Source organism: Medicago sativa, chromosome 5 (genome assembly GCF_051527215.1).
Source record: "Medicago sativa cultivar Bolivia chromosome 5, Bolivia_mono, whole genome shotgun sequence".
Lineage (NCBI taxonomy): Eukaryota > Viridiplantae > Streptophyta > Magnoliopsida > Fabales > Fabaceae > Medicago > Medicago sativa.
In genome coordinates this window covers 58,737,136-58,765,020 of record NC_140753.1, presented here as the reverse complement: position 1 = coordinate 58,765,020, position 27,885 = coordinate 58,737,136, and the positions used below count along the sequence as shown (strand labels likewise).

The 27,885-nt window shown below is 33.6% G+C and overlaps 1 protein-coding gene and 2 non-coding genes across 4 annotated transcripts; all 3 read left to right on the top strand.

The window, feature by feature from the left end:
• Positions 1–6,206: 6,206 nt before the first annotated feature.
• On the top strand, positions 6,207–17,728 carry LOC146923516 (PAP/OAS1 substrate-binding domain superfamily). Of its 2 annotated transcripts, none has more exons than XM_085708669.1 (9): positions 6,207–6,631; positions 9,238–9,423; positions 10,084–10,176; positions 10,443–10,625; positions 10,754–10,856; positions 10,932–11,114; positions 14,842–15,785; positions 15,891–16,327; positions 17,535–17,728. In XM_085708669.1, the coding sequence occupies exons 1-9, from the start codon at positions 6,383–6,385 to the stop codon at positions 17,575–17,577; spliced, it is 2,421 nt and encodes an 806-aa protein (XP_085564795.1). In that variant the 5' UTR covers positions 6,207–6,382; the 3' UTR covers positions 17,578–17,728. The 2 variants fall into 2 exon arrangements, with proteins under 2 accessions (XP_085564795.1, XP_085564794.1); XM_085708668.1 differs by lacking the exon at positions 17,535–17,728 and adding an exon at positions 16,487–17,139.
• Positions 17,729–22,423: 4,695 nt separating this feature from the next.
• On the top strand, positions 22,424–22,494 carry TRNAG-GCC (transfer RNA glycine (anticodon GCC)). Its single transcript has one exon. It is a non-coding gene; the product is annotated as a tRNA-Gly (tRNA).
• Positions 22,495–22,501: 7 nt separating this feature from the next.
• LOC146923514 (small nucleolar RNA snoR114) lies at positions 22,502–22,593 on the top strand. Its single transcript, XR_015013081.1, has one exon. It is a non-coding gene; the product is annotated as a small nucleolar RNA snoR114 (small nucleolar RNA).
• The last annotated feature ends 5,292 nt before the right edge of the window (positions 22,594–27,885 follow it).

The window sequence follows — 27,885 nt, the reverse complement described above, 5'->3', positions numbered from 1 at the left end:
AAAAAAAAAAAAAGAATAGAGATTTATGCTACTTGGAGAAATTGAATTGTTTTTCTAGGCAAGCAAACTTACCATTTCATTAAGAATAAAATCATGAATACAACTTGTACCAAAAAAAATTCATGAACCTCGAGAAAAATCATGGATAGGTAAAGAAAAAAAAGAGGAAAATATTAGGGTTTTTGTTGAGGTAGCATGGATAATCGCAAACTAATGATGCAAATTTAGAGCCAAAATTTTAAGGTTGAGGACTAGCATTTAACGGTGCAAATTTAGAGTCAAAATTTTAGGATTGAGTTGTTGCAAACCTAATAAGGGATTAGTGGAGGGAAAAAATTAGGTTAAGTTGCTGCAGACTTAACAAAATTAATAAATAAGGATAAATTGCAAACCTAATAAGGGATTAGTGGAGGGAAATAATTAGGTTAAGTTGCTGCAGACTTACCAAAATTAATAAATAAGGATAAATAGGGTATTCTGTTTGTAAACGTATTAAATAACTGTACAACAACTTATCAATCAATAGTACATATATAAAGTAAGGTTTTTTATGCCACGTGTCACTTTCACGTTTATTCGCAATATTTTTATTATTTTTCTAATTTTTCAAAACCAATATTTAATTTGGCATAAATATCCCAACAAACTTTTGATTTTATCTATTAAATATTTTACTTATTTTTTTTATTGAATTCCTAATATTTTATGTAACAAAAATATCTCAACAAATCAATACTATCATCAATGGTATCAATCAATCAATCAATAGTATATATATAAAATAAGGTTTTTTATGCCACATGTCAGTTCCACATTCATTCTCAATATTTTTATTATTTTTTCTATTTTTAAAAACCAATATTTTATTTAAAATAAATATCTCAACAACATTTTGATTTTATATACTCAATATTTTCTTTAAATTTTTATTGAATTTCTAATATTTTATGTAGCAGAAATATCTCATCAAACTACACATAACACTTTCAACAAAGTTTACATATGTTGTCAAAAAAAAAAGTTTACATATATGATCTTATTTTATAATTTAAATACTCCAATTTGTTTATTTGTTTTTAGGAAAAGAAGCTTCAATTAGTTATTACTAATCTTTTAGCACTGTATCATTCAATTAGTTTTTATGTTTGAGGAAAAAAGGGTTCGATTAGGTTTTATTTTTGATAAATAAATAGAGTTCGATTAGTTATTATGTTATCTTTTAGCAGCATATTCTAATGCAAATGTTAACTATAAATAATTAAATTTTCGTTAATCACATATTTACATATTTTGAGCACAAGCAGAAACCCCAAACCTTCTTTTCATTTTTTCTCTCATACATATGGGTCACGAAACAAACCTATGACCACATGTTTAAAGGGACCCAAAACTCTTACCACTTGGACTAATTCATTATTGATTTTGTTACACTTTTTACTCTTGCATTGGACATTCATCTCATCATTTATATTTATTTTTAAGATATTGCTGTTATAATTGTAAATTTAAATAAATTCAATCTAATATACTTACACGTGTATTCGTGCACACAAACTTATAAAACTTATTTAATATCTAACCCGGGCAACGCCGGGCCTCTAAACTAGTTTAAAAAAAATCTACAGAAACAGTAGGTTAAGTTGCTGCAGACATAATAAAATTAATAAAAAATTAATAAATAATAAGGATATATGATGCAAATTTAGAGCCAAAATTTTAGGATAGAGTTGTTGCAAACCTAATAAGTGATTAGTGGAGGGAAAAAATTAGGTTAAGTTGTTGCAGACTTAACAAAATTAATAAATAAAGATAAATAGGGTATTCTGTTTGTAAACATAGTAAATAAGTGTACAACAGTTTGTTTAAATTTTTTTTACAGAAACAGTAGGTTAAGCTGCTGCAGACCTAATAAAATTAATAAATAATTAATAAATAATAAGGATATATGATGCAAATTTAGAGCCAAAATTTTAGGATAGAGTTGTTGCAAACCTAATAAGTGATTAGTGGAGGGAAAAAAATTAGATTAAGTTACTGCATACTTAACAAAATTAATAAATAAGGATAATAAATAAGGATAATTTCTGCACATGAGTCACTCACACATTAATAATTTTTTCTTTTACAAAGCAAAATTTGTTATCGGCAAAAATTATACCTCAATAAACAACACATATCAACTTTTATTCTATCCACGAAATATTAGGCTTATTTTATTTAGTAGTTTTTAATTTTATTTTAACATAATTTAGTTCAATGAACATAATATCCGGTATAAAGATCGGCTAATTCAAAAGATCATTTAAACCATATATGTTAAAGATTAAGTATGGCCTCCGACTTTTCATAGGCTTATTTTTTGGTCTGAGGCCGGAGTATGACCTTTTGAAAGTCTGATATGACATGTTAGCTTGTTTAAAAGTATAGTTGATATGAACATCTTTGAATAAATAACGTGATCTAAGTTTAATTTGACTAGCAAGTTAATAGATCAATGAGATTAAACTTCCTTATGACGTTGAACATGAGTTTTTAGAGAATTTCACTATATACTGTATCATTTTTTTTTTGAAGAAACTAAAAATACATATGCATTTTTTTTTTAAGATTTTCAAAGTTGATTATGCTTATTTGGACAATGCAAATGAGAAGTTGACCGTTAAATATCAACACAAAACACAAGATACCAGAAAAGCGAAAACCAAATGAATTAATAAAATTAAATGATAGAGGAAATAACTGGATTTGAAGTGATAAGGTAAAAACAGATAATCACTTATTTGAAAAATAACTTAACTTGTTAAAACTTATTTTAAGCTAAATTTAATTATTAACCAAGTAAATGCAAACAACGCAAGATTAATTAAATTTGGGTAAACAGTATAATGGATTCTAATAACCTTTTCTTGGTGTTATTGATCCATAACAACAAATCAATACTCAATTGGGCCCTCAATTGGATTTCTTCCAAATCGATTAAAATTAGGGTTCTAAAATCAATTTTCAAAACCCACAATTGAATCAATAAAAAAAACAGAAATTTAAAGAGTTAAGAGATAAAGAGAAAAAACACGACAACTGATAGAGGTTCACCCACACTCCCCTAAATAGTGGACTAATAATCTCCCAAAGACCTAAATCAATGGTATTTTGTTGCACAAAATCTAATCTATCAGCCATTCTTGATGTAGCCCTTGAACCTTGAGACTCAGGATTCAAACCTCCAAATCTCCTCAATAACCGTATGACGAGCCTATCAATCTGAGAGTCTCCTCAATCTTCACATGAACTACTATCAAATTCTTGGGTCTCCTTCAATCTAAATCACTCAACCGTCAATTACATACAAGTCGTCAAATGATCTTGAGATGTTGGATAAAAAAAAAAACAATTACCCAATCAGAGGTGAAAGATCCTCTATTTCCTTTAGGTTTAAATTGCCCTCAATTGCAAAAACCAAAAATATCACAATCTGACGTACAAAGAATCCATATCTAAGTAACTCACATTTTCTCAACTTCATAATCAATGCCAAAGAGTTTTTAAAGAGTAGAAGGTAGAAGAATAAAGTTTGCGAGAAAAGATCGTGAGAAATTCATGCTTTTAGAAGTGGTGAGGTGTTTCACCTATTAATGTTTTGACATTAATTTTTTTTTAATAAATTTTTACTACAATAAAACATACATTAGTAAAATCTTTATTTAGTTGTGGTATATTTCAAAAATTTAAAACAAATGCCAAAGAGTTTTTAAAGAGTAGAAGGTAGAAGAATAAAGTTTGCGAGAAAAGATTGTGAGAAATTCATGCTTTTAGAAGTGGTGAGGTGTTTCACCTATTAATGTTTTGACATTAATTTTTTTTTGAATAAATTTTTACTACAATAAAACATACATTAGTTAAATCTTTATTTAGTTGTGGTATATTTCAAAAATTTAAAACAAGGTACAATAAAATGAATATACAATTAAATAAAATCCCGTTATTATCTTGACACGTAGTAATGATATTAAAAAAAAGGGAAATGCTAACTGGTGCCCCTGGGGCACTGATTAAGGTTATGAAAAAAGAAATTATATAGTAGTTAATGCATTGAAATTGTGTAATTAATTTATAATAAAGTCAAAAACAGTTTTCTTTTATGGTAATAATTTCCTTTTATGGTATGCTTAACCAGTGCCCGGGGGCACCAGTTAGCAGCACCCTAAAAAAAAACTAAAATGCAATTTTGGTCCTTAGTTGTGTGTGTGTTATATATATGTATGTATATATATAAGATAGGATTCGTTGACACCAGATGTAAATCTAAAGACTTACACAAAATCTTAACCATTTAATTAAATTAATCTAATGGCTCTCATATGTTAAATTACGCGAGACTCACAAATTTATGAGATTGATCTAATTAAGATTAAGATGAAGTATTATCGAGACTCACAAATTTTCACTTGATTAATGGGTCAACAAACCTGGTAAACGATTAAAGCAAAAAAAAAAAAGGCAAATGATATGAGTTAATTTACTCCAATATATGCATCAAAATCTAAAGGTCGATGTTTCTAGTGCAAAATCATAAATGGGTACTTTGATAAAGAGGACTTCAAGGAAGAATACAATCGATGATCATGGGAGAAGAAATGACTCAGCAAAAGTTTTCTTTAAAATTGGGAAGCGCTTGCGAGAAGAGAAGGGAGTAGGAGAAGGAATTGCATGTGAGAGCAATTAGATTAACTTAATTTAATGGTTATGATTTGATCAAATTGAGATAATACTATTTCAATAGATTAATAAAATATCTGCTTATATATTGATGGTTGATTTTTATGATCTGAGAAGTGAGATACTAATAGAAGAACTAAATTAAAGACTTATAAATGAGTTATTAACCGAAAATTAGCTTAAACAATTAGTACTTTACATCAATAATTAATTTTCATCAAAATCTACATTATTTATACCATCATGAATTCTCCCCTAATTTTTCCATACCTGACCATCATGTATCTTTGATCACTTTCTGTCAAAAAAAACAAAAGTATCTTTGATCACTTGTTTAAGAAGTTTAAATATTTATACCATTAATTGAGTTGCTACATTGATATTTCACTTGCAAGATCATCAAAATGTATATATATAAATGTAATGTGATAAAGTGAATTATTTAAACATCCTTAGACCATGTACAATGGTTTTTTCTTTCAACACTATTCAACACTCCACATCATTTTCTCTCTCTTATTCAACACTCATTCAACTTTTACCCTCTCCAATGGTTTTTTATTCAACACTCTACCCCACAACTTTTTATTTCTTATTCTTATTTAATTTTTGTTTTTATAATTACATAAAATTATCGATTATAATTATCGATTTTTATATTTAAATTAAAATAATAAAATTAACAATTTATTTTTTAGTTTTTTTGGTAAAATAAAATTTTGTAAAATAATTTATTTTTATTTTCTTAACTTAAAATGCAATACAACAAACTAAGTTTAAAACTTCACTTAGTTTGCTAATAGAAAGATAGTAATAAGATTAAGATAGTGAAAAACTTGGTTTTTTTTTCTGTGTCCAAATCAAATGAGCCAAGTCTCTATTTATAGAGAAAAAAAATATGAATTTTGGTATTTTTAAAAAAAAAATTAATTTACAACGAAATAATTGAAGTCCAAATATTAAAATGATAAGAATCCGGACAACCAATCAGAACTGAACACGTGTCACTGCGTGTCAGATTAAACAATGTTGAAACCATTCAACCTCTCTTTCATCCACATCATCATTCAACACAACCATTGGAGCATTTCACATGTTTAATTTATAAAGCGAACAAAATTGCAAATAAAATTAATTCAAATTCATTACTATATTTTTCTGACTCAACTTTATTTAGTAAAAAAGTTAATTAATAATTCATTATTATTATTATTATTTGTAAGATCCTTTTTATAATATCAAAATCTGAAACAAGAGAATTTGAGTCATAAAAAGAAAAATCAGAAACAGAAGCCACCGTTTGTGTTTGACTCGGTGAGCACTACTAAAAAACAAAAAAACAGCCCTACTTCCAATTCATAATCTCTCTCTCTTTCTCATTTTACTATACACGCCCCTTTATTTTATTTACACTTCGCCCCCCTGATATTTCCCATTTTACCCTTTCCACCACCACCGTCTTCAAACAAAAACAAAAAAAATCAACCTTCACCTCTTTCCCTTTCATCTCTCTCATCCCTCCCTCACGCGCCACCACCAATCTCTCTCTCTAAAACATTTTTTCTTCCAATTTTACCCCGGGCTCCGATTCCGGGGTTGTGGTCCCCATCAAAACGACATCGTTTCCCTCCTTTACTTCACCTTCATCGTTATCGTTATAATCATTATGGGCGATCTTCATCTAAACGGCGTCGTTTTCGCGGAGGATCGCCCTTACTCTTCTTCACCGCCGTCGCCGCCGCTTCCTGTTTTCAATCCCGATCCTTCTTCCGTCACCGATGAAGCTTCATCAGCTGCCGAACAAACCACCGCTGAGATTCTGCGCCGAATTCAACCTACTCTCGCCGCTGATAGACGTAGGAGAGAAGTTGTTGATTACGTTCAGAGACTTGTTCGTTATGGTGCTCGCTGTGAGGTGATTGATTTTGCGATTTCTTCCATTTTTAGGTTAATTCATTTTTTGTTGCTTTGGTTGATATTATTGAATTGATTATATTATATATATGATTAAGATTTTTCGAAGATGCTAGTTTTTTTTTTTTTTTTTTGGTGTGAATTTTATGATGATTAATTGATTATGAAGATTTTGATGGAATTTGGAGTTGTGATGGTGTTTGATTATGTTATTTTAGTGTGTGACATTGGTGATTAACTTTGCTGTTTAGAGTGTGTGTGTTGTTCAATAATTTGATTATGAGCTAGAAGAATAATGTGATACGGGATGTATTCACCGTGTTTACAGTCTTATAGCTTGATGATGGAAATTAGGTTTAGCTGAATAAATGTGAAAGAAAGTATGGTATTGTTGGTTGTGCGATTTGTATGGTTGAGAAAATCATGGTGGAATGATTGGAGGTATATGGTGAGTTCGAATGAATCAGTGATCCAATGAGGGGATTAGTTCTTGAAGGGTGCTTCTCGTGGTATCAATCTTGTTTTTCGAATCTGTATAAGGCGGACGTGGTATAACCCTAAACCATTGCTCTCAACTATTGAATGTAGTAAAATTTATTAAATTATTAGTACTTCTAAGAGTTGTGAGGAGTGAAACGGAATTGGATTCTCATCCCTTTAAACTGTGAATATAAGATACTATTGCAAACCAATTCCTATTAATTTTCTATGTAATTTACTGAAGAGATGAACTGGTGGTGAGTATTGAAGCTTGTTAGAGATGTCGGTCATGATTTTACTTTGGTGGGAGCTAGATATGTGAATCTGAGTGTTGGATGGGTAGATAGATGGTAGGAGCCTGATGAAATGAATGAAGAAAGCTTGATTTTGAAGTGATAGTTTTTGAGAATTGGGAAGATAACGACATGTGAAGTGTTTCTATTTAAGTGGGAGAGAGAAAGCGATCATTAAAGGGTTGCTCTTTTAGTGTTAACCCCTCATGAAAAACAACAAAAGTGCAAAAGCCATTGCCAAATGTTTGAAGAAAGCTTGAATGGAGAAAGCTTGATTTTGAAGTGAGAATTTTTGAGAATTGGGAAGGTAATGGAAGATGAAGTGTTTCTATTTAAGTGGTAGAGGGAAAGTAGTGATTAAAGGGCTGTTCTGTTAGTGTTTACTCCTTGAGGGAAACAACAACATTGAAAAAGCTGTTGCCAATTGTTGTGAAGAAATATTATCTCCAGATGAGTCTTTTTGTTTAGGTAAATTAAAGCGGAGTTTGATGGAATTAGTATTTTCCATTACCTTTCCATGTTTTTATTTTTTATTTCACATTATATTATTAAAAGATTAATATAGCAGAGCATTATTGGTAGCATGCTTATTAATATAGCAGAACATGTCAAGAACCTTGTACATGGGGGTCGACATAGTTCGTATGTAATTTAATAGTTTTTGATTAGATAGAAAATTATTGGCAGCACACTTATTAGTATAGCAGAACATGTCATGAACATAAACATATGAACTATGTACCCAATACTCATACCGCATACCCATGGCACTTGGCACACACTGAAGAATATTGTAAGCCCAAATTCTAGGAGGCACCGTAACAACTGCTGTTCTTGAATCAACGTATATTCGGTGACAATATATGCATGTTGTTTAAGGATTTTGCACAAGGATAGAGAGACATTACGAACTAGCCTTAGTTGAAGAAAATTACTGTATTTGACTAAATGACCCTCTTTTAAAATAGTCTAAATGTTAACATTCCATCAATGTTCCCTGGCATTCCATTTAACTCACTTTTATTGGTGTTTTGTGTTCGTAACAACTACTATTGCTGGATGATTAGAATCAAATATTTTATGAATTTTTTTGATCCATAAAAGATTGGAAATGGTCTGGTGGTTCGGTCTGTTAATATGAAGTTTATGTAAGGGGTTCGAATCCCAGGTTCTCCAAATTCTATTTTAGCCAGCCCCACTTAGTGGAATAAGGCTTGATTGTTGTTTGTTTGTTTGATTCATAAAAGAAGATCCATCTTTGGAAGTTGTTTTTATTGTGTAATATTTGTTTCAGAAAGTTATATTATAGCAATTGACTTCGATTTGTGAAAACTTATGATTTTAGTTGTGTCCAAATAAAAGTCATTCAAAATTTTATAAATTTGAGTAGGTTCAATTTGATCTAAGTTTTATTGTTCAGAATTTTCTACCCTCATTAGCATCATATTAATTAGCTAGAAAATGGCTGGGCTTTTTTGGGTTATTTTATTTTATAATTATCAATAAAGTGCTAACAGCATGCCTCACTAGAACTAGAAAGGCATTCCTAGCACGAGATTGGCTTGTACTTCATCTGCCTTCTATATTGCATATTGTGGTTTCTTGTTTCTGTATCAATCCCTTTGACTACTATGTCTATAGCTTGGCCTTATAACTGAGGCAGATTGTTTATGCCGCACAGACATAAACAATCTGATATGCCTTTATTATTATTATTGACTTATTTCTCTGAAAGTGCTTGTTCAATTTAGTGCTTATTTCTCCGAAGGTACTGATGTTAGGATTGTTTCTAAGGAGGTATTATTTAACCAATTTTACATTTTCTCTATTTCAGGTCTTTCCATATGGGTCAGTTCCGTTAAAAACATATCTTCCGGATGGAGATATTGATCTGACTGCACTTAGTCCTCAAAACATTGAGGATGGCTTGGTATCTGATGTTCATGCTGTTCTTCGGGGAGAGGAAAACAATGAAGCTGCTGAATATGAAGTAAAGGATGTTCGTTTCATTGATGCAGAGGTTCTTTCTATCCCCTTCCTCGATATCTTATGTATGGACAGATGACTGTCTCTTCTATTACCATCTGTTCCTATTTTCCTAAGCAGGCAGTGTTAAGAGTGTTTCAATTGTGGTTCTGGAGTGGCAGGACTTTATTATGTGAACTTTTTTGGCCTATGTCATTAAGTTTTACAAATTTTGATATGACCCCTTTCTATTTAATGTGTATCAAAATTCAACATTAAGATAGACCCAAACTTTACACGCAAGCACACATTTCCTCATGATGATTTATGCTTATTAAGTTACAGAAATATCTTCCCCCCCCACCTTGTATGTGTGGGTAGTGAACTTTATTTTGGTAGATCGATCCACCTAGAATCTGTAGTACTTCCCGGGAATTCTTGTTGATTTTAAATCTAACTTTATTTTCCCTTTATTCTATATGGACTGGAAATTTCTTCATCTGTGCAGACTTTCCTAAACTGATGTTGTAGGCTGATTCTGTTAGCCAGTATATTGCTGAATTAACTTGACTTTTATATTTCTTATACTTGAAAATATTGAAACAATGTATTTACTGAAAATGCTAAATGCTTTTTTTTGGCGGGTTCTTTCCATAGCAGTTTTCTGTTTTGATTTTATCCACTGGTTCATATTTTGGTGGTTCTTTTTCTGCAGGTTAAGCTTGTAAAATGTCTTGTACAGAATATTGTTGTAGACATCTCTTTCAATCAGTTAGGAGGACTCAGTACATTATGTTTTCTTGAGAAGGTATTATTGAAGTGGCCTCTTAAGACCCATGATAATTTTTTGTGACAAACTGTTTCAAATGTACTTTTCTCCATCTTTACTCAACACTTTTTTTTGGACAAGATCTTTACTCAACACTTCCAAAGGATGATTCATCTTCTTAATATTTTCTTCGCTTTATACTATTCTCAAGACTTCTGAAGCAAGTGTTATGAATTTCATTATGTTGTATAATACTGTTTCCATTGTATCTTCTGCTAACTGAATTCTGAATTTATATTTTGTAGGTTGACCGTCTTGTAGCCAAGGATCATATCTTCAAACGTAGTATCATCCTGATTAAAGCTTGGTGCTACTATGAGAGTCGTATTCTTGGTGCCCACCATGGGCTGATCTCTACATATGCTTTGGAAACACTAGTTCTGTATATTTTCCATCGATTTCATGTGTCCTTAGATGGTCCTCTAGCAGTAAGTTCTGCATTGAATCTACTTGAATCATACTTTTTAAGGAAAAAGAAAGAAAAAGAAATCTGAATCACATGATGTTGGTGATGCATCCTTTCAATAAGCATTTTATGCACCCTGCCCTTTTCCAGGTTCTCTACAGATTTTTGGACTACTTCAGCAAATTTGATTGGGACAATTATTGTGTAAGTTTGAAGGGACCAGTTGCCAAATCATCTCCGCCTGATGTAGTAGGTATGCAATATATTTTTGGTATCATCAAGTAGCTTTAGCTCGGTTGGTTTTTTGATTCTCTGTTGTTGTGTGAAGCCGAGGCACTGGAAAATGGGGGAAATACTCTGCTGACTGATGAATTCATTAGAAGCTGCGTGGAATCATTCTCGGTACCTCCAAGGGGGCTCGATATAAATTTGCGTGCATTTCCCCATAAGCACCTTAACATCATTGATCCACTAAAGGAAAACAACAACCTTGGCCGTAGTGTCAACAAAGGTATGAAGTGCTTTTCCTTTTAGTCGGAGCAACTCTTGAACTGCGCTTGTAATGTTTTGTGGCTGTGTTGCAATATGTGATACGACCTGGATCAGATTGGAATAAAAGATGCATAATTCTTATTAGAATGTTATAATTCTAACGATTATTATTGAATGAACATCAAGAACATACAAGTTCCTAGTATTTGTGAGCGCCAGACTCTCCCAATCATAATTTCACTAATTTCCTAATTCTCCACTTGACCCCTATTTCTATTTATAGGCAACATGCCTTATTTGGTCTAACCAACTCACTAATTAAGTGGTTTTTCATAGTGTGTTTTTGTAGTTGTTCCGGACCGGATACGTGTCCTGTTCATGGTCCAACTAGTCAAACCGAATGGGCCGGTTTTAGTTACCTTGCCACTAATAATTTCCTGAGAGGAATCACCTGTGACAATGATGTTATCTACATTATTAGAAATGTTGAGATAACAGCCATTCTGATGAAGAATGGGAAGACAGGACTGGCGCTTACTTTGGTCAAATCTAAAACTGACAAAAGTCGTAAGCCTGTTCTGCCAGGCTCTTGGGGCCTGCATGAGCCCATAAACGGCTTTATGCAATTTGCAGATCGCCCTCTTATCTGCTGATTCAAACCCAGGGGGCTGAGTCATGTAGACATCCTTTTCCAAAATCGTGTGGAGGAAATCATTGTTCACGTCAATTTGTTGGAGAGACCACATTTTGGAGAGGGCAATGGTGAACACAATCTGGACTGTAATAGGCTTAATTACATGGGGTGAATTTTGAACAAACACAACCACGCTGATGTTGAAAGCCTTTGGCTACCGAGTGGGCTTTATACTTAGAAATCATGGCTAGGCCTAACACAACCATACAAAACCGGCTTGTGAGGTGAGGACTGCCCCCATTTATAAACACTTCTTCAGGCCATCTCTCAACCAATGTGACCTCTTTAACACACCCCTCACACCCAACACTATTGGGCTTGGTGTGTGGATATAAATGGTGGATGGCCTGATAGCTGAAATCTGTTAGCAGGTGGCCTAATGGATCTTAGAGGAGACTCTGATACCATCTTAGAAATCGTGGTTGGGCCTAACACAACCCCACAAAACTGGCTTGTGCGGTGAGGACTGCCCCCCACTTATAAATGCTTGTTCAGGCCATCTCTCAACCAATGTGGGACCCTTTTAGGGGCATGCATTAAAACCGGTTCACATCAACCATAACTTAAAATCTAGTGAACCAATTTGATATGATGCGGAAGGTTCAAAACATGTAGTCTTTAACAATACTTATTAAATGTACCATCAGGATTTAGATATGATGGTTATTAAATGTACCATCAGGATTTAGATATGATGTGAAATACCCACTTACATCCAAATGCAGATGTGCCTGTCGGAAGTGGCACTAAACATGTAGTCTGATAGGCCAGTACTTTTTCCACCCATGGGAGGACAAGGCCTGTTTTGTAGAGGAAGATTGAAAAACTGTTGGTAGGAGTATGGGCTATAGCTGATGTCGGACAATACCAGGTTTTAATCTGGTTTGAATGGGATGATCATTTTGAGGAGGACGATGACGAGAGGAAGACTAAAAAATATTGGAAGAACCATCAGGATTTATGGTGCTGGATGCAGTTGAAGATGGGGAGTCTGGAAAACGATGCCAGAAAATGGTTAACAGAATGGACATGGATTATGTGTCGTGTGAATAGAGAGGGGAGAACACCAAGAGGGAAAGTAGCAGGGGAGGTTGTTGGAAATTCCGCCTTCCTCGCGATCCGCCCCTAGCCGCCTAATTGAGGCATTTGAGTTGCCTTTGTTGCAGCATCCAACTCCTTCATTGTGTTAGGTGTGAAAGGGTGGATTTAGTCCCACATTGTCTAGAGATATGGCCTATGTAGTGTTTATAAAGTTTGGGCAGCCCTCACCTTACACGCTGGTTTTGTAAGGTTTATGCCCAACCCAAATTCTAAGATGGTATCAGAGTCTATACTAGATTTGTTGTTGTGTTTCCGCACTGTCCACACTTCTGGCTCATTGGGCCCGAGCGTGAGGGAGTGTGTTGGAAATTCTGCCTTCATTGCAGTCCGCCCCCAGCCGCGTAATTGCGGCATTTGGGTTTCCTTCATTGAAATCTCCAACACCTTCGTTGTGTTGGGTCTGAAGGGGTGGATTTTGTCCCTCATTGCCTAGAGATATGGCCTATGTAGCCCTCACCTTACATGCCGGTTTTGTAAGGTTCAGTTAGGCCCAACCTAAATTCTAAGAGATGTGAACTAAGGAAATAAGATGGTTTAACTCACATAGAGGGAAAACTTGGACCCATGGATATCCTTGGAAACGAGTCTATCCTTGGAAATATAGAGGCCAAACACTTTTACAATGTTTGTGGTGCTAGAAGAGACTACTTAAAAGCTGGAAAAACAATAGACAACAAAACATAATGAACAGTGGAATTGGAGGATTCAGTTGTTGGCTTGGCAGAGAAGAGCGACGGAAGGTTCAGAAATGAATACAGCCCATTAGATCCCACAAATACCCTGCATTAAGTAGGATGAATTTCAAAATAAACAGTAACAAGATTCTTATTTATAGAAGGAACTAGAAGCTAATTATGGAGATAAATTAAACATCAAACTCTATAGGAGAAGAAAATGTGCCCTAGGTAGAGCGACGATTATTGGAGGTGGACACGTCAGAATAGAATGAAGACAAAACCTCCATAGGAGTTTTCGCCGCCTCCCCACAAATCATAGAGACTTGGATACCATGTGATGGACTACCTATACTTGGAAATATCTATATCTCTATGATCTGTGGTGACTCCTTTAGGGCACAGTTTACTGCTTCAACACTTGATACTTAATCTCAATCCCATCTGTGACCTAGTCATTTTTGATATCTAACTTTATGACAGTTCACCACTCATTTTTGGTCAGAAAGGCTATCTAAACGCCCCCCACCAAGTCGATATATGGACAAAGGCATCATACTTAGAATGTACGTTTTTCCCTTGTATATTGCCTCAGAAAATTACAACTATAGACAATAATCCTCACAACTCACACCGGCACGGTTTGTAATGGATGTACTTTGTAGTTCTTGAAAGGAAACGGCGGTTGGTAAAGTTCAGTACGTTGAAGATGTTACTTTAGATTGTCTTAGAAATTGATAAAAGCAAGGAAGCTTACAATTGTCATTCTTCATCTTGATGATCCTATATTGCAGTGTGTCTTCTTTATGCGCTTGTATTTATATTTCTCTTTCATTTTTTGTTTTCCATGAACAGTAGGGCTTAGAACAGTTATGGGTGAAATTGTTATGTATGTTTTTCTTGTTTTGAATTCATAATGTCCTTAGCTTTTTGCTGAGCTATGCTTAGATCAAAGACATAATAACTAAACCACCATTTATTTATCTGTAAAAACGCCGCAGTGTGGATTGGTTACTTTCTTTCCGTTCCTTCCCTGCATGATTGCGCCTACATAAATTCAGTAGACAATCGTGTCTACTCTTACTACAACTAGTAACATTTGTCTACTACCTTTACATACACTCCCACTTTAGCACTGCTGCTGATTTGCATAATTTGTTTTGATTTTGTACGGAGGGCATAAAAGAATTAGTCATAGGTACCTTGCTTTTGTCTAATGATCCATTCATGTCGTCTAATGTCATATTACAATGGTGGTATTCATTTATTTCTTTCAGGTAATTTCTATCGAATACGCAGTGCATTTAAGTATGGTGCCCGTAAACTTGGCTGGATTCTTATGTTACCGGAAGATAGAATAGCAGATGAGCTTAATAGGTTTTTTGCAAACACTTTGGATAGGCATGGAAGCAATCAAGGGAATGAAGACAATTCATTTTTGTGTTTATCTACTGGATCCAAGGATATGATAACTGGAAATCAACATAATTATGAAATTAGAAGTGAGAGAGAAAGATATGTAGGAAAAGATATCTGTTCTTTGGAAGGGCCATCATTCGACTCCTCTGGAGATGGAAATACAGTTGCAATTTACAAACTTGGTGAAGATTCTAAACATGTTGCAACGTCCGGAGTCTTGGGCATTGCAAGCACTAATGGTTTTTCACATTGTTCAAATGGGAAAGCTGAAAGCAGGAGTTGTAGCGAAACTGATGTAAACTCTATATTTGATGATGAGAAAGAGAAGCATGGTATGGTAAGCAATTCTCCCAGATCACACACTGATGAAAAGAATATGGCATCTAATGGTTCAACAGTTTTACGAGATGCTGCTAATAATGTTGAAAATGATTTCTTTCATAGTGATAGATACAATAATAGTGTTTCTGGGGGGACTGAAGCTTCAAAATCATTGTTGGACCTTGCTGGGGATTATGACAGTCACATTGCAAACCTACATTATGGCCATATGTGCAATGGTTATCCTGTCTCTCCTGTTGTGGTACCTAGTCCTCCTAGGTCTCCCAAGTTTCATAATAGGAATTCGTGGGAAACTGTTCGTCAATGTCTACAGATGAACCACAGCATTCATCCCCAGACAAACTCAAATGGTGTTGTGGGATCACTTTACCTCGTAAACCATCCTACTCTACCAATGGCCTCTTTCGGCGCAGAAGAAAAGAGAAAGCCACGAGGAACAGGCGCATACTTCCCTAATATGGTATCTATATAGTTATTAAAACTGAACACACACACACTCACACATATTTAACGCGCTTCCCAATAATTCAGTTGTCACTTAAGTGTTAATCTCATAATTTTGCAGACTTCTCGTCCATTCAGGGATAATAGGCCAATGCTGGGTAGGGGAAGGGGTCTTGCACCCGGTACCCATGGGCATTTGCAGAGATACACTCATAGCAATGGGTTCGCTCTAGCTTCACAAGAGGTCAATTTGTCTGTGGAAGGTAGTTTTGAACCTGCGCTAGAAGTATATCCTGGTCTTAGTAATGGTAGACCCAGATCTTCAGAAACCTATTTCTCTCAACCTTCCACATGGGGAGCACGCCATGCTAATGGTTTCCCTCACTCGTCTGATAAACATGAGTCTGGCTCTGGTAGCCCTCAGCTTCGTGGATCCCCAAGAACTGAAGTGAGCAATCACCCAGACCAAGGCATTTCTACTTCTGGGGTATCTGTACCTAACACGGAGATAGCGACAGAGGAAAAGTCTAATTCATTATCTGTAGCGGATCCCAAAAGGTAAAATAATTTTTTCCTTTGATGCTTATTCATTGCTGCAGAGATTCCTTATGATGTTAAATCATTGGCAACTTTGTTTAGAGCTTAAACCACTACGATTGTAGTTTGTACTCCTAGTTTTCCTTTGCTTTAAGGGGGTGTCTATGGTTTGAGATTCAGGATTGAAGTGCAAGGTTATCATTTGAAGAATGAAGATGACTTTCCTCCGCTTTCCAACTGAGTGCCAATGAAGGAGGATGGTGAATATGTAATAGCACTAACGATAATGGTCAATACATGGAAAATATTATGACTTGCCTACCTTTCAGCTGGTGCTACCAAAGGATGGCGATTTTGTAAGAATTAAGAAGTAAGATCAATGTGCATTCGTCTCAAAATGAAGATGCCTTCCATCAACTCTGGGTTTCTTCTAGAGATTGATGAACGATAGAAATGAGAGTACCAAATAAGTAGGAAAATGTTGGTAGTAGCCATAGATGCTAACGAACTAGACTAAACTAGGTTGAGTGTTGTGTTATCATTGTTTCGGTGTTTCTTGCTCAAGTTGGTATTTTGTACAAAAGTGCATGTATATTCTGGTAACTTTTTTCTTCTCCTACATGCGTTTTTATTGTTCAATATTTAGGGATGTATATATATCAGGTGATTTCCTGAGGTTGAGTTTATACTTCTGTTCTGTTTGTAGCTTTGAAGTGTAAAATAGAAAGAATTTAGACATCTTACAGGAATGGATACCTATAAGTTTGTGACATTGAATAACGTAATCGATTGGGTGTTGAATTATGAATTTATTGAATGTGGTTTAGTTGGCATATTGAATGTTTTTTATTTTTCATTGTCGTTAGCCTGAGTTAACATTTTGGGCATAGGAGGGTGCAGGTATATGATGACCCTAGCGTTTTATAAGATCAGGCAGTAGTTATTAAGGAAAGTTTGATTGAATCTTGCTTTAGACTCATAAATTTAATTTGTCAAAAGTACGCAATAACATGGCTTGGTTCCTGTTGTCATCATGATAGTGAGATTTGATTTTAGTTTGTCTGAAATACTGATGTTTGAAGTGTGAAGGGAAAAATTGATTAATGTTTCATGCTTGACTGTTCTTTTATCAAGCAATGTTAATCCCCTTTTTATTTAAATTAAAAATTGAAAATTAGGTAACTTTGTTCCTTTTATGTGATGTTTTACCTATTTTTCTTAATTACAGCAGTATCTTTAGTGGAGTCCATGGCTATTCAAAATTGCCTTGATGATGCCCCCAGAAACATGTATGGAAAAACATGCTTCATTCTTTGATTATTTGATAGCATAGACTTTGTATCATATATTACTAATGAAGAACTAGTCATTGTACACAGATAAAGGGACTTGTCAATAGAACTATTTTCCTTGTTTGAGTCACAGGCAGTGATTAGAGCACTAGACAAATTAGATGGGTTGATTATTTTTTTTCTTCTTGTTTCACTTTTTTTTTTTGGTGGTGTTAACCCTGTGGTTCTCAAGGGATCTTGTTTCACATTTTTATCATAACTAAACTTTTATTTTTTGAACTTATTCTGGTTGAGAGCACCTGCTTTTTAGATTAATAAAAGCACTCGTCTTTTTCTTTACTTTTATTTTTAAAAAATCAGTTTTGTTCATTTTAGGGTTATTAATTTTTATAAAAATATAAGGGGAGAAACTTGAGTGGTTATAAGATTTTGGGTACAAGAATTGGACACTTACAAAAATGGAAAAAAAATAGAAAGAAAAGAATTAAATAATATGTATTTTTCAAATAATTAATTAAATGATGCGTACTTTTATGTGAGTGTTCAAATCCCATGTCTAAAATTTTGTGACCATACAAGTATTTTTCATGTTTGTGTTAGTTATACCTTTATTTTTTTAATTTTTTTTTTAAGAATTGTGTGATTTGGTATTACAATTGTGTGATTTAGTTTCTACATCTCCCTTGTGCGAATTCAATCTCAATTGTCACAATTAGTTGGCCTTTTCAAAAAATACAATATTTAGTTATTTTATTATTCGCTCTCTTTCATTCGTTATTTTAGAAAGATGAGTTGGTTAAAAATTTTAGCAAGTAGGATATGATTTTTTTAAAGGGGATGATAGGAATTTTTTCGTTTTTACTTTGTGTTCGACTTTTTTATCTAGTCCATTTAAAATATAGAATAAGATATAACTTGATTTAGCTAGTGATTTATTAGAAAGATGATGAGTTTGTTTAAATTAAGCATGTAGGATATGATTTTTTTTTAAGGGGAGGGGAAATTTTTGTTGTTTTTACCTTGTGTTCGACTTTTTTATTTGGACCATTTAAAATATGGAATAGGATATAACTTAATCTATATGGTGATTTATGTGGTCCACCGTTGACCAATATCTAAGTATTTAATCTTTTATGAGGAATATATCTATTTTTTTTATAAAAAATATACAATTATACAAATACAATTTCAAAGTTTTTTTTTTCCGACAAAATATACACTTTTAAAGTTATTTAACACGCTAATTACTTTTTTGTTCGACTTTTTTATTTGGACCATTTAAAATATGGAATAGGATATAACTTAATCTATATGGTGATTTATGTGGTCCACCGTTGACCAATATCTAAGTATTTAATCTTTTATGAGGAATATATCTATTTTTTTTTAAAAAAAATATACAATTATACAAATACAATTTCAAAGTTTTTTTTTTCCGACAAAATATACACTTTTAAAGTTATTTAACACGCTAATTACTTTTTTGTCAGAGCTTTTTTAGACCAATTTATCCTTTCATGAATCAATATTTTTATAAAAACTAGAAAAAAGACGGGTACTGAAGTGTTCGTCTTTTCGCTCTTTTTATTGTGTTAACGTGTGTAGATTATCAACAATAGTTTTTTAAAAACGTTACATGTGTTTTCAAAATAAAATTGTAAAAGAAGATGATGAGGAAAATAAAGTCCTATGCTTATTAGTTGAAGTAAAAATGTTCCCGTGAGCTTAACTCAGTTGGTAAGAACAATGCATAATATATGCAAGGTCCAGAGTTCGAACCCCGAACGCCACAAAAAAAAATAGTTGAAGTGAAGTAAAAACAAAATAAAAACAAAAGATAAAAAGTAAAATGTTTTGCGGCCTTTTTGGTAATGTTTGGCAGCTAGTTCATAATTGGTTGGGTGTTCATTCGGCAGACCCCTCAACCATGGTGGACCACTTTATTCAGTTTGATACATCTTCAGGTCTTGCAAAGTCGCGTTGTTCTTTTATGCATCTATTCTGGTTTGCTAGTTCTTGGATGATTTGGTTGGAACAGAATGACAAACTTTTTTGTGCAAAAGAAAACACACCTTCTGGTTAACATCAAACTTCTTTCTTATTGGTGGTATAAAGCTCAATTTGTTGTTTATCATTATAAGTGTTATGATTGGTGCCAGAACCCTTTCTTATGTTTGGGTGTTGGCTAACCTTTGTTATTACTGTTGAAACATTACTTTAATTATTAGCTATCTCATTTGACACACCTTGTGCTGAGGGATAGTTTAATATATTCCATTTTGATTTTTTAAAAAAACAAAACAAATCAAATAAAAAATGAAACTTTTGACGTTAAATAGCTGGTTCATTTATAAAGAATTAATGAAACTAAAGTAATTTTGTAAACTATATTATAAATGGTATTCAAATGCAAAAGATAACTTTGTGGACATATATATTAAAAAAGGAATTACAAGTTACAACAGTATTTCTATTTTGTAAAAAAAAAAAAAAAACAGTGTGCTCCATCTAGATGACAATGATAACACAATATTTGACATGGGTGCAAATGCTTTCAAAAGAAGAGAGTTAAGACTTAAGAGCACAAAGATTCACATTGCAATTTATCCCTAATCTCAAAACACAATATGCCCTCTCCCTGTGTGACATTAAGATTTGTCTATTTTAACTTTAAATTAGTGATAGAATAGTACCTGCCACAATAAAATAGAAGCAATTATACCAAATCAATGTTAAAAATAGAAGCAATTATACCAAATCAAAGTTAGGTCTAGCGAAATGACTAGCCTTCACGTCTCGAAAAAGATTATCTTTGGAGAACGAAATTTATGAAAAATGAAATAAAAAGGTAAAACATTTTTTTATTACAGAATCTGTTCCGTTATAACTTATAACTATAATAAACTTATTTATGAGTATTAAAAAATTATACTCGTATTTAACATTTGACACATCTCTGAAGGTGAGAAAAACACAAGAAGGAGGGTTGAATTGTGTTTTAGAAAAATTCTTCGTTTCTCCTAAAAACTGAACACACTGATCAGAAGCTAAGCGAGACAGCTTCTGAAGTGATAATCAGAATCTAAATGCAGCGGAATAAAACAGAGAGAGAGAAGAAGAACGACACAGAGCAATTATACTGGTTCCTTCCACAATCCGGAAGTAGTCCAGTCCCCCTTGCACTTCCAAGGAGATTTCACTAAGAGTAATATCTGATTACAATTGCTCAAGCACACAAACAAGAGACTTCCTTTGCTCAAGCACACAAGCTAGAGACTTCCTGCTCAAGAACACAATCAAGAGACTTCCTGCTCAAGCACAATTGCAAGAGACTTCCTAACTAAACAAAATTACACAGAAAATTGTTTAAGGTTGAACACTTGATATACAATCAGAGGTGCTCACAATACAAATCAGATACAGACTCAATGGACTTAAGAATTTCTAAGATATGACTTTAAGACACAGAAATTCTAAGTGAATGCAGAACAATTTCAGCAGAGGTTTGGCACTTGTAAAAATGTTGTGAGTCTTTAGTTCAGCGTTCTTGCATTACCAAAACTCTAGGTCTTCACTCCTTTATATAGAGGTGTGAAAGAGACGTTGTGAAATTGCCAGCACACCAAAGAGTCGTTAGTTGAAGCTTGATCTTTCACCAATGATCTTTTGCCTGATTTGGTTGTTGTCCTATGAAGAACCAATTTGAAATCCATTCCTTATCCAAAGGAACATATATGCAGGCGAGACCGTATTCTGGAGCTGTTTTCTTGTCTTGAAGCGTGGACACAAAACAGAGTAGTGGAGAACGTGGTTGTACAATTCGTACAAAGTACAATGTCAACGCTTTCGTCCAAAATGCAAGCACAAGCCTTCAAACACCTTTGAAATGACCGTTGCAAAATTCCACTAATCCTTTGTTTGTGTTTTCGAATCCAATGGACAGCTTTTGCATTGATAATTCTTCAATTCTTGAATCTTTTGCAAATCCAGTTGAGATTCAGCTTCTGGTGAAATAGCTTCTGATGAGGCAGCTTCTGATGATGCAGCTTCTGATGATATGACTTCTGCAGCTTCTGATGACGCAGCTTCTGATGATGTGGCTTCTGGACCTCTTGTCTTCAGAAGCATTATTCTTCAGGAGCAGCTTTACTTCAGGAGCGGTATTTCTTCAGGAGCAGCTTGACTTCATGAGCGCTTTGCCTTCAGAATCATCTAAGCTTCATTTTCTTTTGCTCTTTATTTGCTCATTCAGAACCAATGATGATGTAACTTTATAAATATGGTCCTGTACACTTGAACAAATATTAGCTAGTCCAATTTACAATTTTTAATACCTTGTTATCATCAAAACTCTTTAAGGTTCATTGTTAAACACATTTTGTTCCAACAATCTCGAATAAGATTATCTTTAGAGAACGAAACCTATAAAAGATGAAATAAAAAGGCATAACCTTTTTTTATTACAGAATCCATTATTTGTTCGGTTATAACTATGATAAACTTTCATCCGAAAAAACTATAATAAAAACACTTTTATATTTTAAAAAATACAGTTAATTAACTAGCATTTTTTTGAAGGAATTAACTACCATTTCTTATAAACCACACTCTTCCATATATATTTTTACAATTATTCCATCTATAGTTCAAGCAATATAAAAAGTTTTTTTTTTTTTTTTGAAAGGGCGCAATATAAAAGTTTTAAATACAACTTTTAATATGATAATGGTGTTTGTACAACAAAAAACAAAACAATTGAAATCAACGAACATCAATTTACGAAGAAACCTATATATATTCAAACGCGTAGGAAACAAACACCAAAGCACCAGTGGTCTAGTGGTAGAATAGTACCCTGCCACGGTACAGACCCGGGTTCGATTCCCGGCTGGTGCAACTTTATGAGCTGTGATGACAGGCCAGTGCTTAATGTGGTGACGGGTTCATCACTCTCGCTAACTTACTTCGGTTGCGAAAATTTGCACTTCTGAGCTCATTTTTTTTTTCTTTCTTTCTTTCTTTTTCATCACTTCTTTTTAATTCTTTTGGAAACGAACAATAATAGTACACAACCTATATTCTGTAAGAACAGTGAGTAATTGGAAAATTTGCACTTCTGAGCTCATTTTATCACTTCTTTTTTATTCTTTAGCTATTATCATGATCATCATTGACAACAACAATAATAATAGTACAACCTATATTCTTCATCATCATTGGTATATTACAGTTACCTCAATAATTGAACAAATTTTCCACAACCCACCACATTTCTTTTGTTGGGTGTCCCTCTCACTAAATGTGCATGCATGGTTGTCCTGGCCCTAATACGATTACATTCATAGTATATTTTGATATCTTTTCTTTGTTTGCCACTGCTATTTTTAGAAACCTTATTTTCAAATATTTGGTTTTTTGTCAATAGCAAAATAAAGTTTTAGTTTCAGTACTATGTTTTGGTCAAAAGACGGAAGGGTGTATAATTAAGAATGATAATATTAGAAAGAAAGACACGGTAGCACCTATCATATAAAAGATTAAATAAAAAACAATCAAATTTCTGGACGTAGGGGAAGACCCGAAGACCTAGAAACAATATAAGAAAAACTGTTAAAAAAGGCATCGAGATAATGAGTTCGAAAAATATGCAATATAGACAGAATATCTTGACATCATTGGATCAACGATGGTGTTGGGGATGTTGTTGTCGTCGTTTCATCAAAAGCACACCACCTACACACCTAAGAGAGAGGATTTTTTTTTTTTTTTTGAATAAAGACTTGCATTAAAAGGAGGGGAAAATTACAAAATCATATCTTTTGGATATGAGAAAATATGGGCCTAGGGAACATAGAAGTCCAACAGCTATCTGACTCAATAGCAGCCCACCGAGCTATCTCATGAGCTACATGGTTTGTATTCCTATTGGTCCATTTGATTTCCACCTTATCCAAGCACTCACATAAGCTGATACAAGCTCGGATTGTCCTTCCCCAGTAAGAACGAGCGCAGCAATTTGAGAAGACAGCATTAACACAATCCTGCGAATCTGATTCTACAATCACCTCTTTCAATCCCAGTTTTTGAATGAATTGCAAGACCTCCAGAATGCCAAGAGCTTCAGCGGTTTTTACATCTTCACCACTTGGTGATGGTGTTTAGTGGCAGAGCCAGAAAAAAAGTTTGGGTGGGCCATAAATAGTGATGGAGCTTAATTTTCTTATAAGTACATTTTATCATTGGTTAGTTCGAATAGCTATAGACTTGTTATTTGTTGAATATAGTTCAAGCTAGCATTTTAAAATGAACCGATTATCAACTCAGACAAAGTACAAGATAATTAATCGAACAATTAGGTCATCGATTGAACCTCACGACTGAATGGAATGACTCGACTTCTATAAACATATGTACTAGTATTAAATCAAATTGAATCAAACGACAGAGTCAAAAAAAAAAAAAACTCATGGCATATAGTAATGTAAAAAAGATCATTACATAAGAAAATATACTTATAATCAAGTACAATAATGAAATATATTTTAATTTAATGAAGAATATAGTATTTTTTACCTAAAAAATAGTGTTTATACAATTAAATATTTTTATGATATCATATTTTTTTTAAGGATGTTTTAATGTTTATGTTATGTGTTTTAAAAGTTACTTGAGGTCCTCTTTCTTATAAAAAATATGCTATGTGTTTTAAAAAAGAATTTTTTTTGAAAAAAAAAAAAGAGAGTTGAAGTCCCCTTTGTATATATAAAAAAAAGAGTGAAGAGACAATTGTACCAAAAAATAAAAAATAAGAGTAAGTAAGGAAAGAAAGATAAAAAAAAAAAAAGAGAGTTGAAGTCCCCTTTGTATATATAAAAAAAAGAGTGAAGAGACAATTGTACCAAAAAATAAAAAATAAGAGTAAGTAAGGAAAGAAAGATAAAAAAAAAAAAAGAGAGTTGAAGTCCCCTTTGTATATATAAAAAAAAGAGTGAAGAGACAATTGTACCAAAAAATAAAAAATAAGAGTAAGTAAGGAAAGAAAGATAAGATTTTTTTTTTTTTTTTTTGGTGGGCGGGGTTCGAACCCCGGGACTTTTCGTATTGTTTTTTTTTTTTTGGTGGTGGGCGGGGTTCGAACCTCGGGACCTTTGGTGGTGGGCGGGGTTCGAACCCCGGGACCTTTCGTATTGTTTTTTTTTTTTGTGATGGGCGGGGTTCGAACCCCGGACCTTTGCATACATTATGCATTGTTCATACCAACTGAGCTAAGCTCACGAGGACGAAAGATTGTTTTAAATAGAATAAAGGAGTTATGTTTTATCAACAATTATGAATTTTAAGTTTAGACTTTGCAATTTCCAACCTGCAGGATCACCGATGATGATTTTTTAAAAAATAAAACAAAGAATAAAAATTTCCAACCTGCAGGATCACCGATGATGATTTTTTAAAAAATAAAACAAAGAATAAATGAAAATGGTTTGGGCAGGAGTTGAAGAAGAAAATGGTTTGGGCAGGAGTCCAAGCACATTAAGCTTAAGCTTGGCAAAAGGGATACCAACCGCTACAGCAAGCTACACAATCAATATACAGTTCACAAAAACTAATATATATATAATATAAATGTAAGATACAATATATATATATATATATATATATATATATATATATATATATATATATATATATATATATATATAGGGGTTTGCTAGAACACACCCACTAGTTTTTATGTGGGAGTGTTTTAGCAAGTAAATAACTAAAAAATAGGGGTCTGGCCCACTCCCATATTCTCTCCCTCAAAAAAAAATCTGATCAACCAAAAACAAAAAAATCCCTCACGTAGGCTGCCTGTATGTTACAACTGGAAGGTGAAGAAAAACCCCATGGAACCCACCCATAATCAAAGAATAGATCTGCAAAATTTATGACGACAACATAGTCGGCCGTCGGTGGTCTCTTCAACAAAATTTCATCACACCTCCAACAAATAAAAAAATAAAAAAAGAATATTCCAGATTTCTTCTTCATCACTTCGAAAACAACTCAACCGTAATCACTACACAATTCATTTTCTTCAATTATTGATAAAATTAGGTTAATCCAAATCTCTCGGCAATGGAGTTTATCAAGAGGATGAGAGAACAAGGTTCTAGGTTGATGAAGGTATCGTGGGGCCCACTCCAATGGCGGATGAGATGGCCATGGACTAACCACCGCGAGCAGAAGAAACGGATCAAGGAAGAGTATCAATTTCCGTTGACAACAGTACGACGCGTAGGGAAAATGTAGACTTGTTGGCGTCACCAGCGCGTGGAGAGGTTTTTTTTAGAGAAAGAAAGAGAGAGGATATGGGTGTGGGCCAGGCAGGAAAATTACATTAAAGTGCATGTGTTGAATGACAATTTTAATTGAGAGAAGGGGTATTTTTGTCAAAATCCAATAGGTGTATGATGCTAAAGCACACCTTCTAAAATTAGGGTGGGTGTGCATTAGCATTCCCCATATAGGTATATATATATATATACCTACTAAAAATTATTTTTTTGGGGGTGGGCCATGGCTCACCTTGGCCCATGAGGGGCTCCGTCCCTGATGGTGTTGTAGTTGTTTCATCAAAAGGTTGTGGAGGAGGAAGAACGATGATGCTCGTGATTTTTTTTTAGAGAAATGATATTTTGACAATCACTTTTTGACAACTTTTGGACAACTTTCTCTCTCATACTCATATGATGTTGTTATCCTCTCTCTTCCTTTTTCTCTCTCCATTGTTTTTGACCAATAAGAAGTGAGAAAAACAAGGTTGTCAACAAAGTTGTCATCAAATGAATGTCAAAATATCATTACTCTTTTTTTTAGGCTGGTAAAATGTTTAATAGAACTAGTTACAAACCCGTGCTTCGCACGGGGGTTCAGTAACGTATTTGACAAAATATTATATTGGAAGGATAGATTGTGAAATGACAAATAATTATAAACCATAATACAATATTTAGAGTACTTTTGCATTACGGATTACAAAATTAAATCTTTAAAATGGTTTGATCACAAGTAACAAATGAAAACATATTTTGTCAGCGGTAGAAACACTTTTCCAGTAATAATTGATATCTATCTATAAACCAATGAAAACCCTATTACCAAAGCTGCCTGATTTATATCATTTTGACTTTCAGCTTCAACATATATAAATCATTTCACATGATCTACAGCAAAGACAGATATTAACTGCAATTTAGTATCTAGTTCTTTCAGGCGAACAAACTTCTGCATCAGATAGATAGCTGAAAGTCTCTCTACCTAATTTATATCATTTTGTGTTTTAGCTTCAACGTATATAAATCTTTTAACATTATCTACAGCAAAGGCTAGGGATGTCAATGGATACCCATGGGTACGGATAATATGATACCCGTCTCCGCCCCGTTGGATAAGTATGATACCCGTGCCCGCCTCGTATCCTCGTGGGTACTCACTATACGGGTACCCGTGGGTATTGAGGTATCCATGGGTACCCATGGAGTTTTGAATTTATTTATTTTTTGGTACAAATAATAACTTTTTTAATTACCAAAAAACTTCAACTTTTAAACATCCATACATAATCCACTCAAAATTTCATAAATCATACATAATTCATAGAAAATTCATGATTCTTATATAATCTATATGTTTTATGATGTGAATGAAGTGGAAACGGTGAACTTAATAAGATGAATTAAAAAAATTTAAAATAAAAATAGGTTATTATTGAGGATTTTTAGGTGGGGGGTAAAATTTTCTTCAATAAGGTACCAACTTTAAGTAATAAGATATGATATATAAAGATATATTAGTAATTTACTTAATTTATTATCGGGTATGGGTACCCGTAGGTATGGATACAATCCAATCCGTGTCTGTGTCCATATAATAATGGGTAGTCAAATACCCGTTTATTATACCCGTGGATACCAGTTTAGCTACCCGCTCCATACCCGTGACGGATTTTACCCACGGGTACCCGTGGACATGGGTATTTTTGCCACCCCTAGCAAAGGCAGATATTAACTGCAATTTAGTACCACGTATATAAATCCTTTCACATGATCTACAACAAAGGTAGATAGTAACTGCAATTTAGTATCCATTCCTTTCAGGTGAACAAACTTCTGAATCAGACAGATAGTTGAATGCCTCTCTACTTGATTTATATCATTTTGCCTTTCAGTTTCAACGTATATAAATCATTTCACATGATCTACAGCAAAGGCAGATATTAACTGCAATTTAGTATCGAGTCCTTTC

Bases quoted from the DNA above. Each gene is read 5' to 3' on its own strand.
- LOC146923516 (XM_085708668.1), top strand. From the start codon at position 6,383: ATGGGCGATCTTCATCTAAACGGCGTCGTTTTCGCGGAGGATCGCCCT. The intron at 9,424-10,083 runs GTTCTTTCTATC...CTTTTTCTGCAG, and splicing joins TTCGTTTCATTGATGCAGAG to GTTAAGCTTGTAAAATGTCT. The intron at 10,626-10,753 runs GTAAGTTCTGCA...GCCCTTTTCCAG, and splicing joins CCTTAGATGGTCCTCTAGCA to GTTCTCTACAGATTTTTGGA.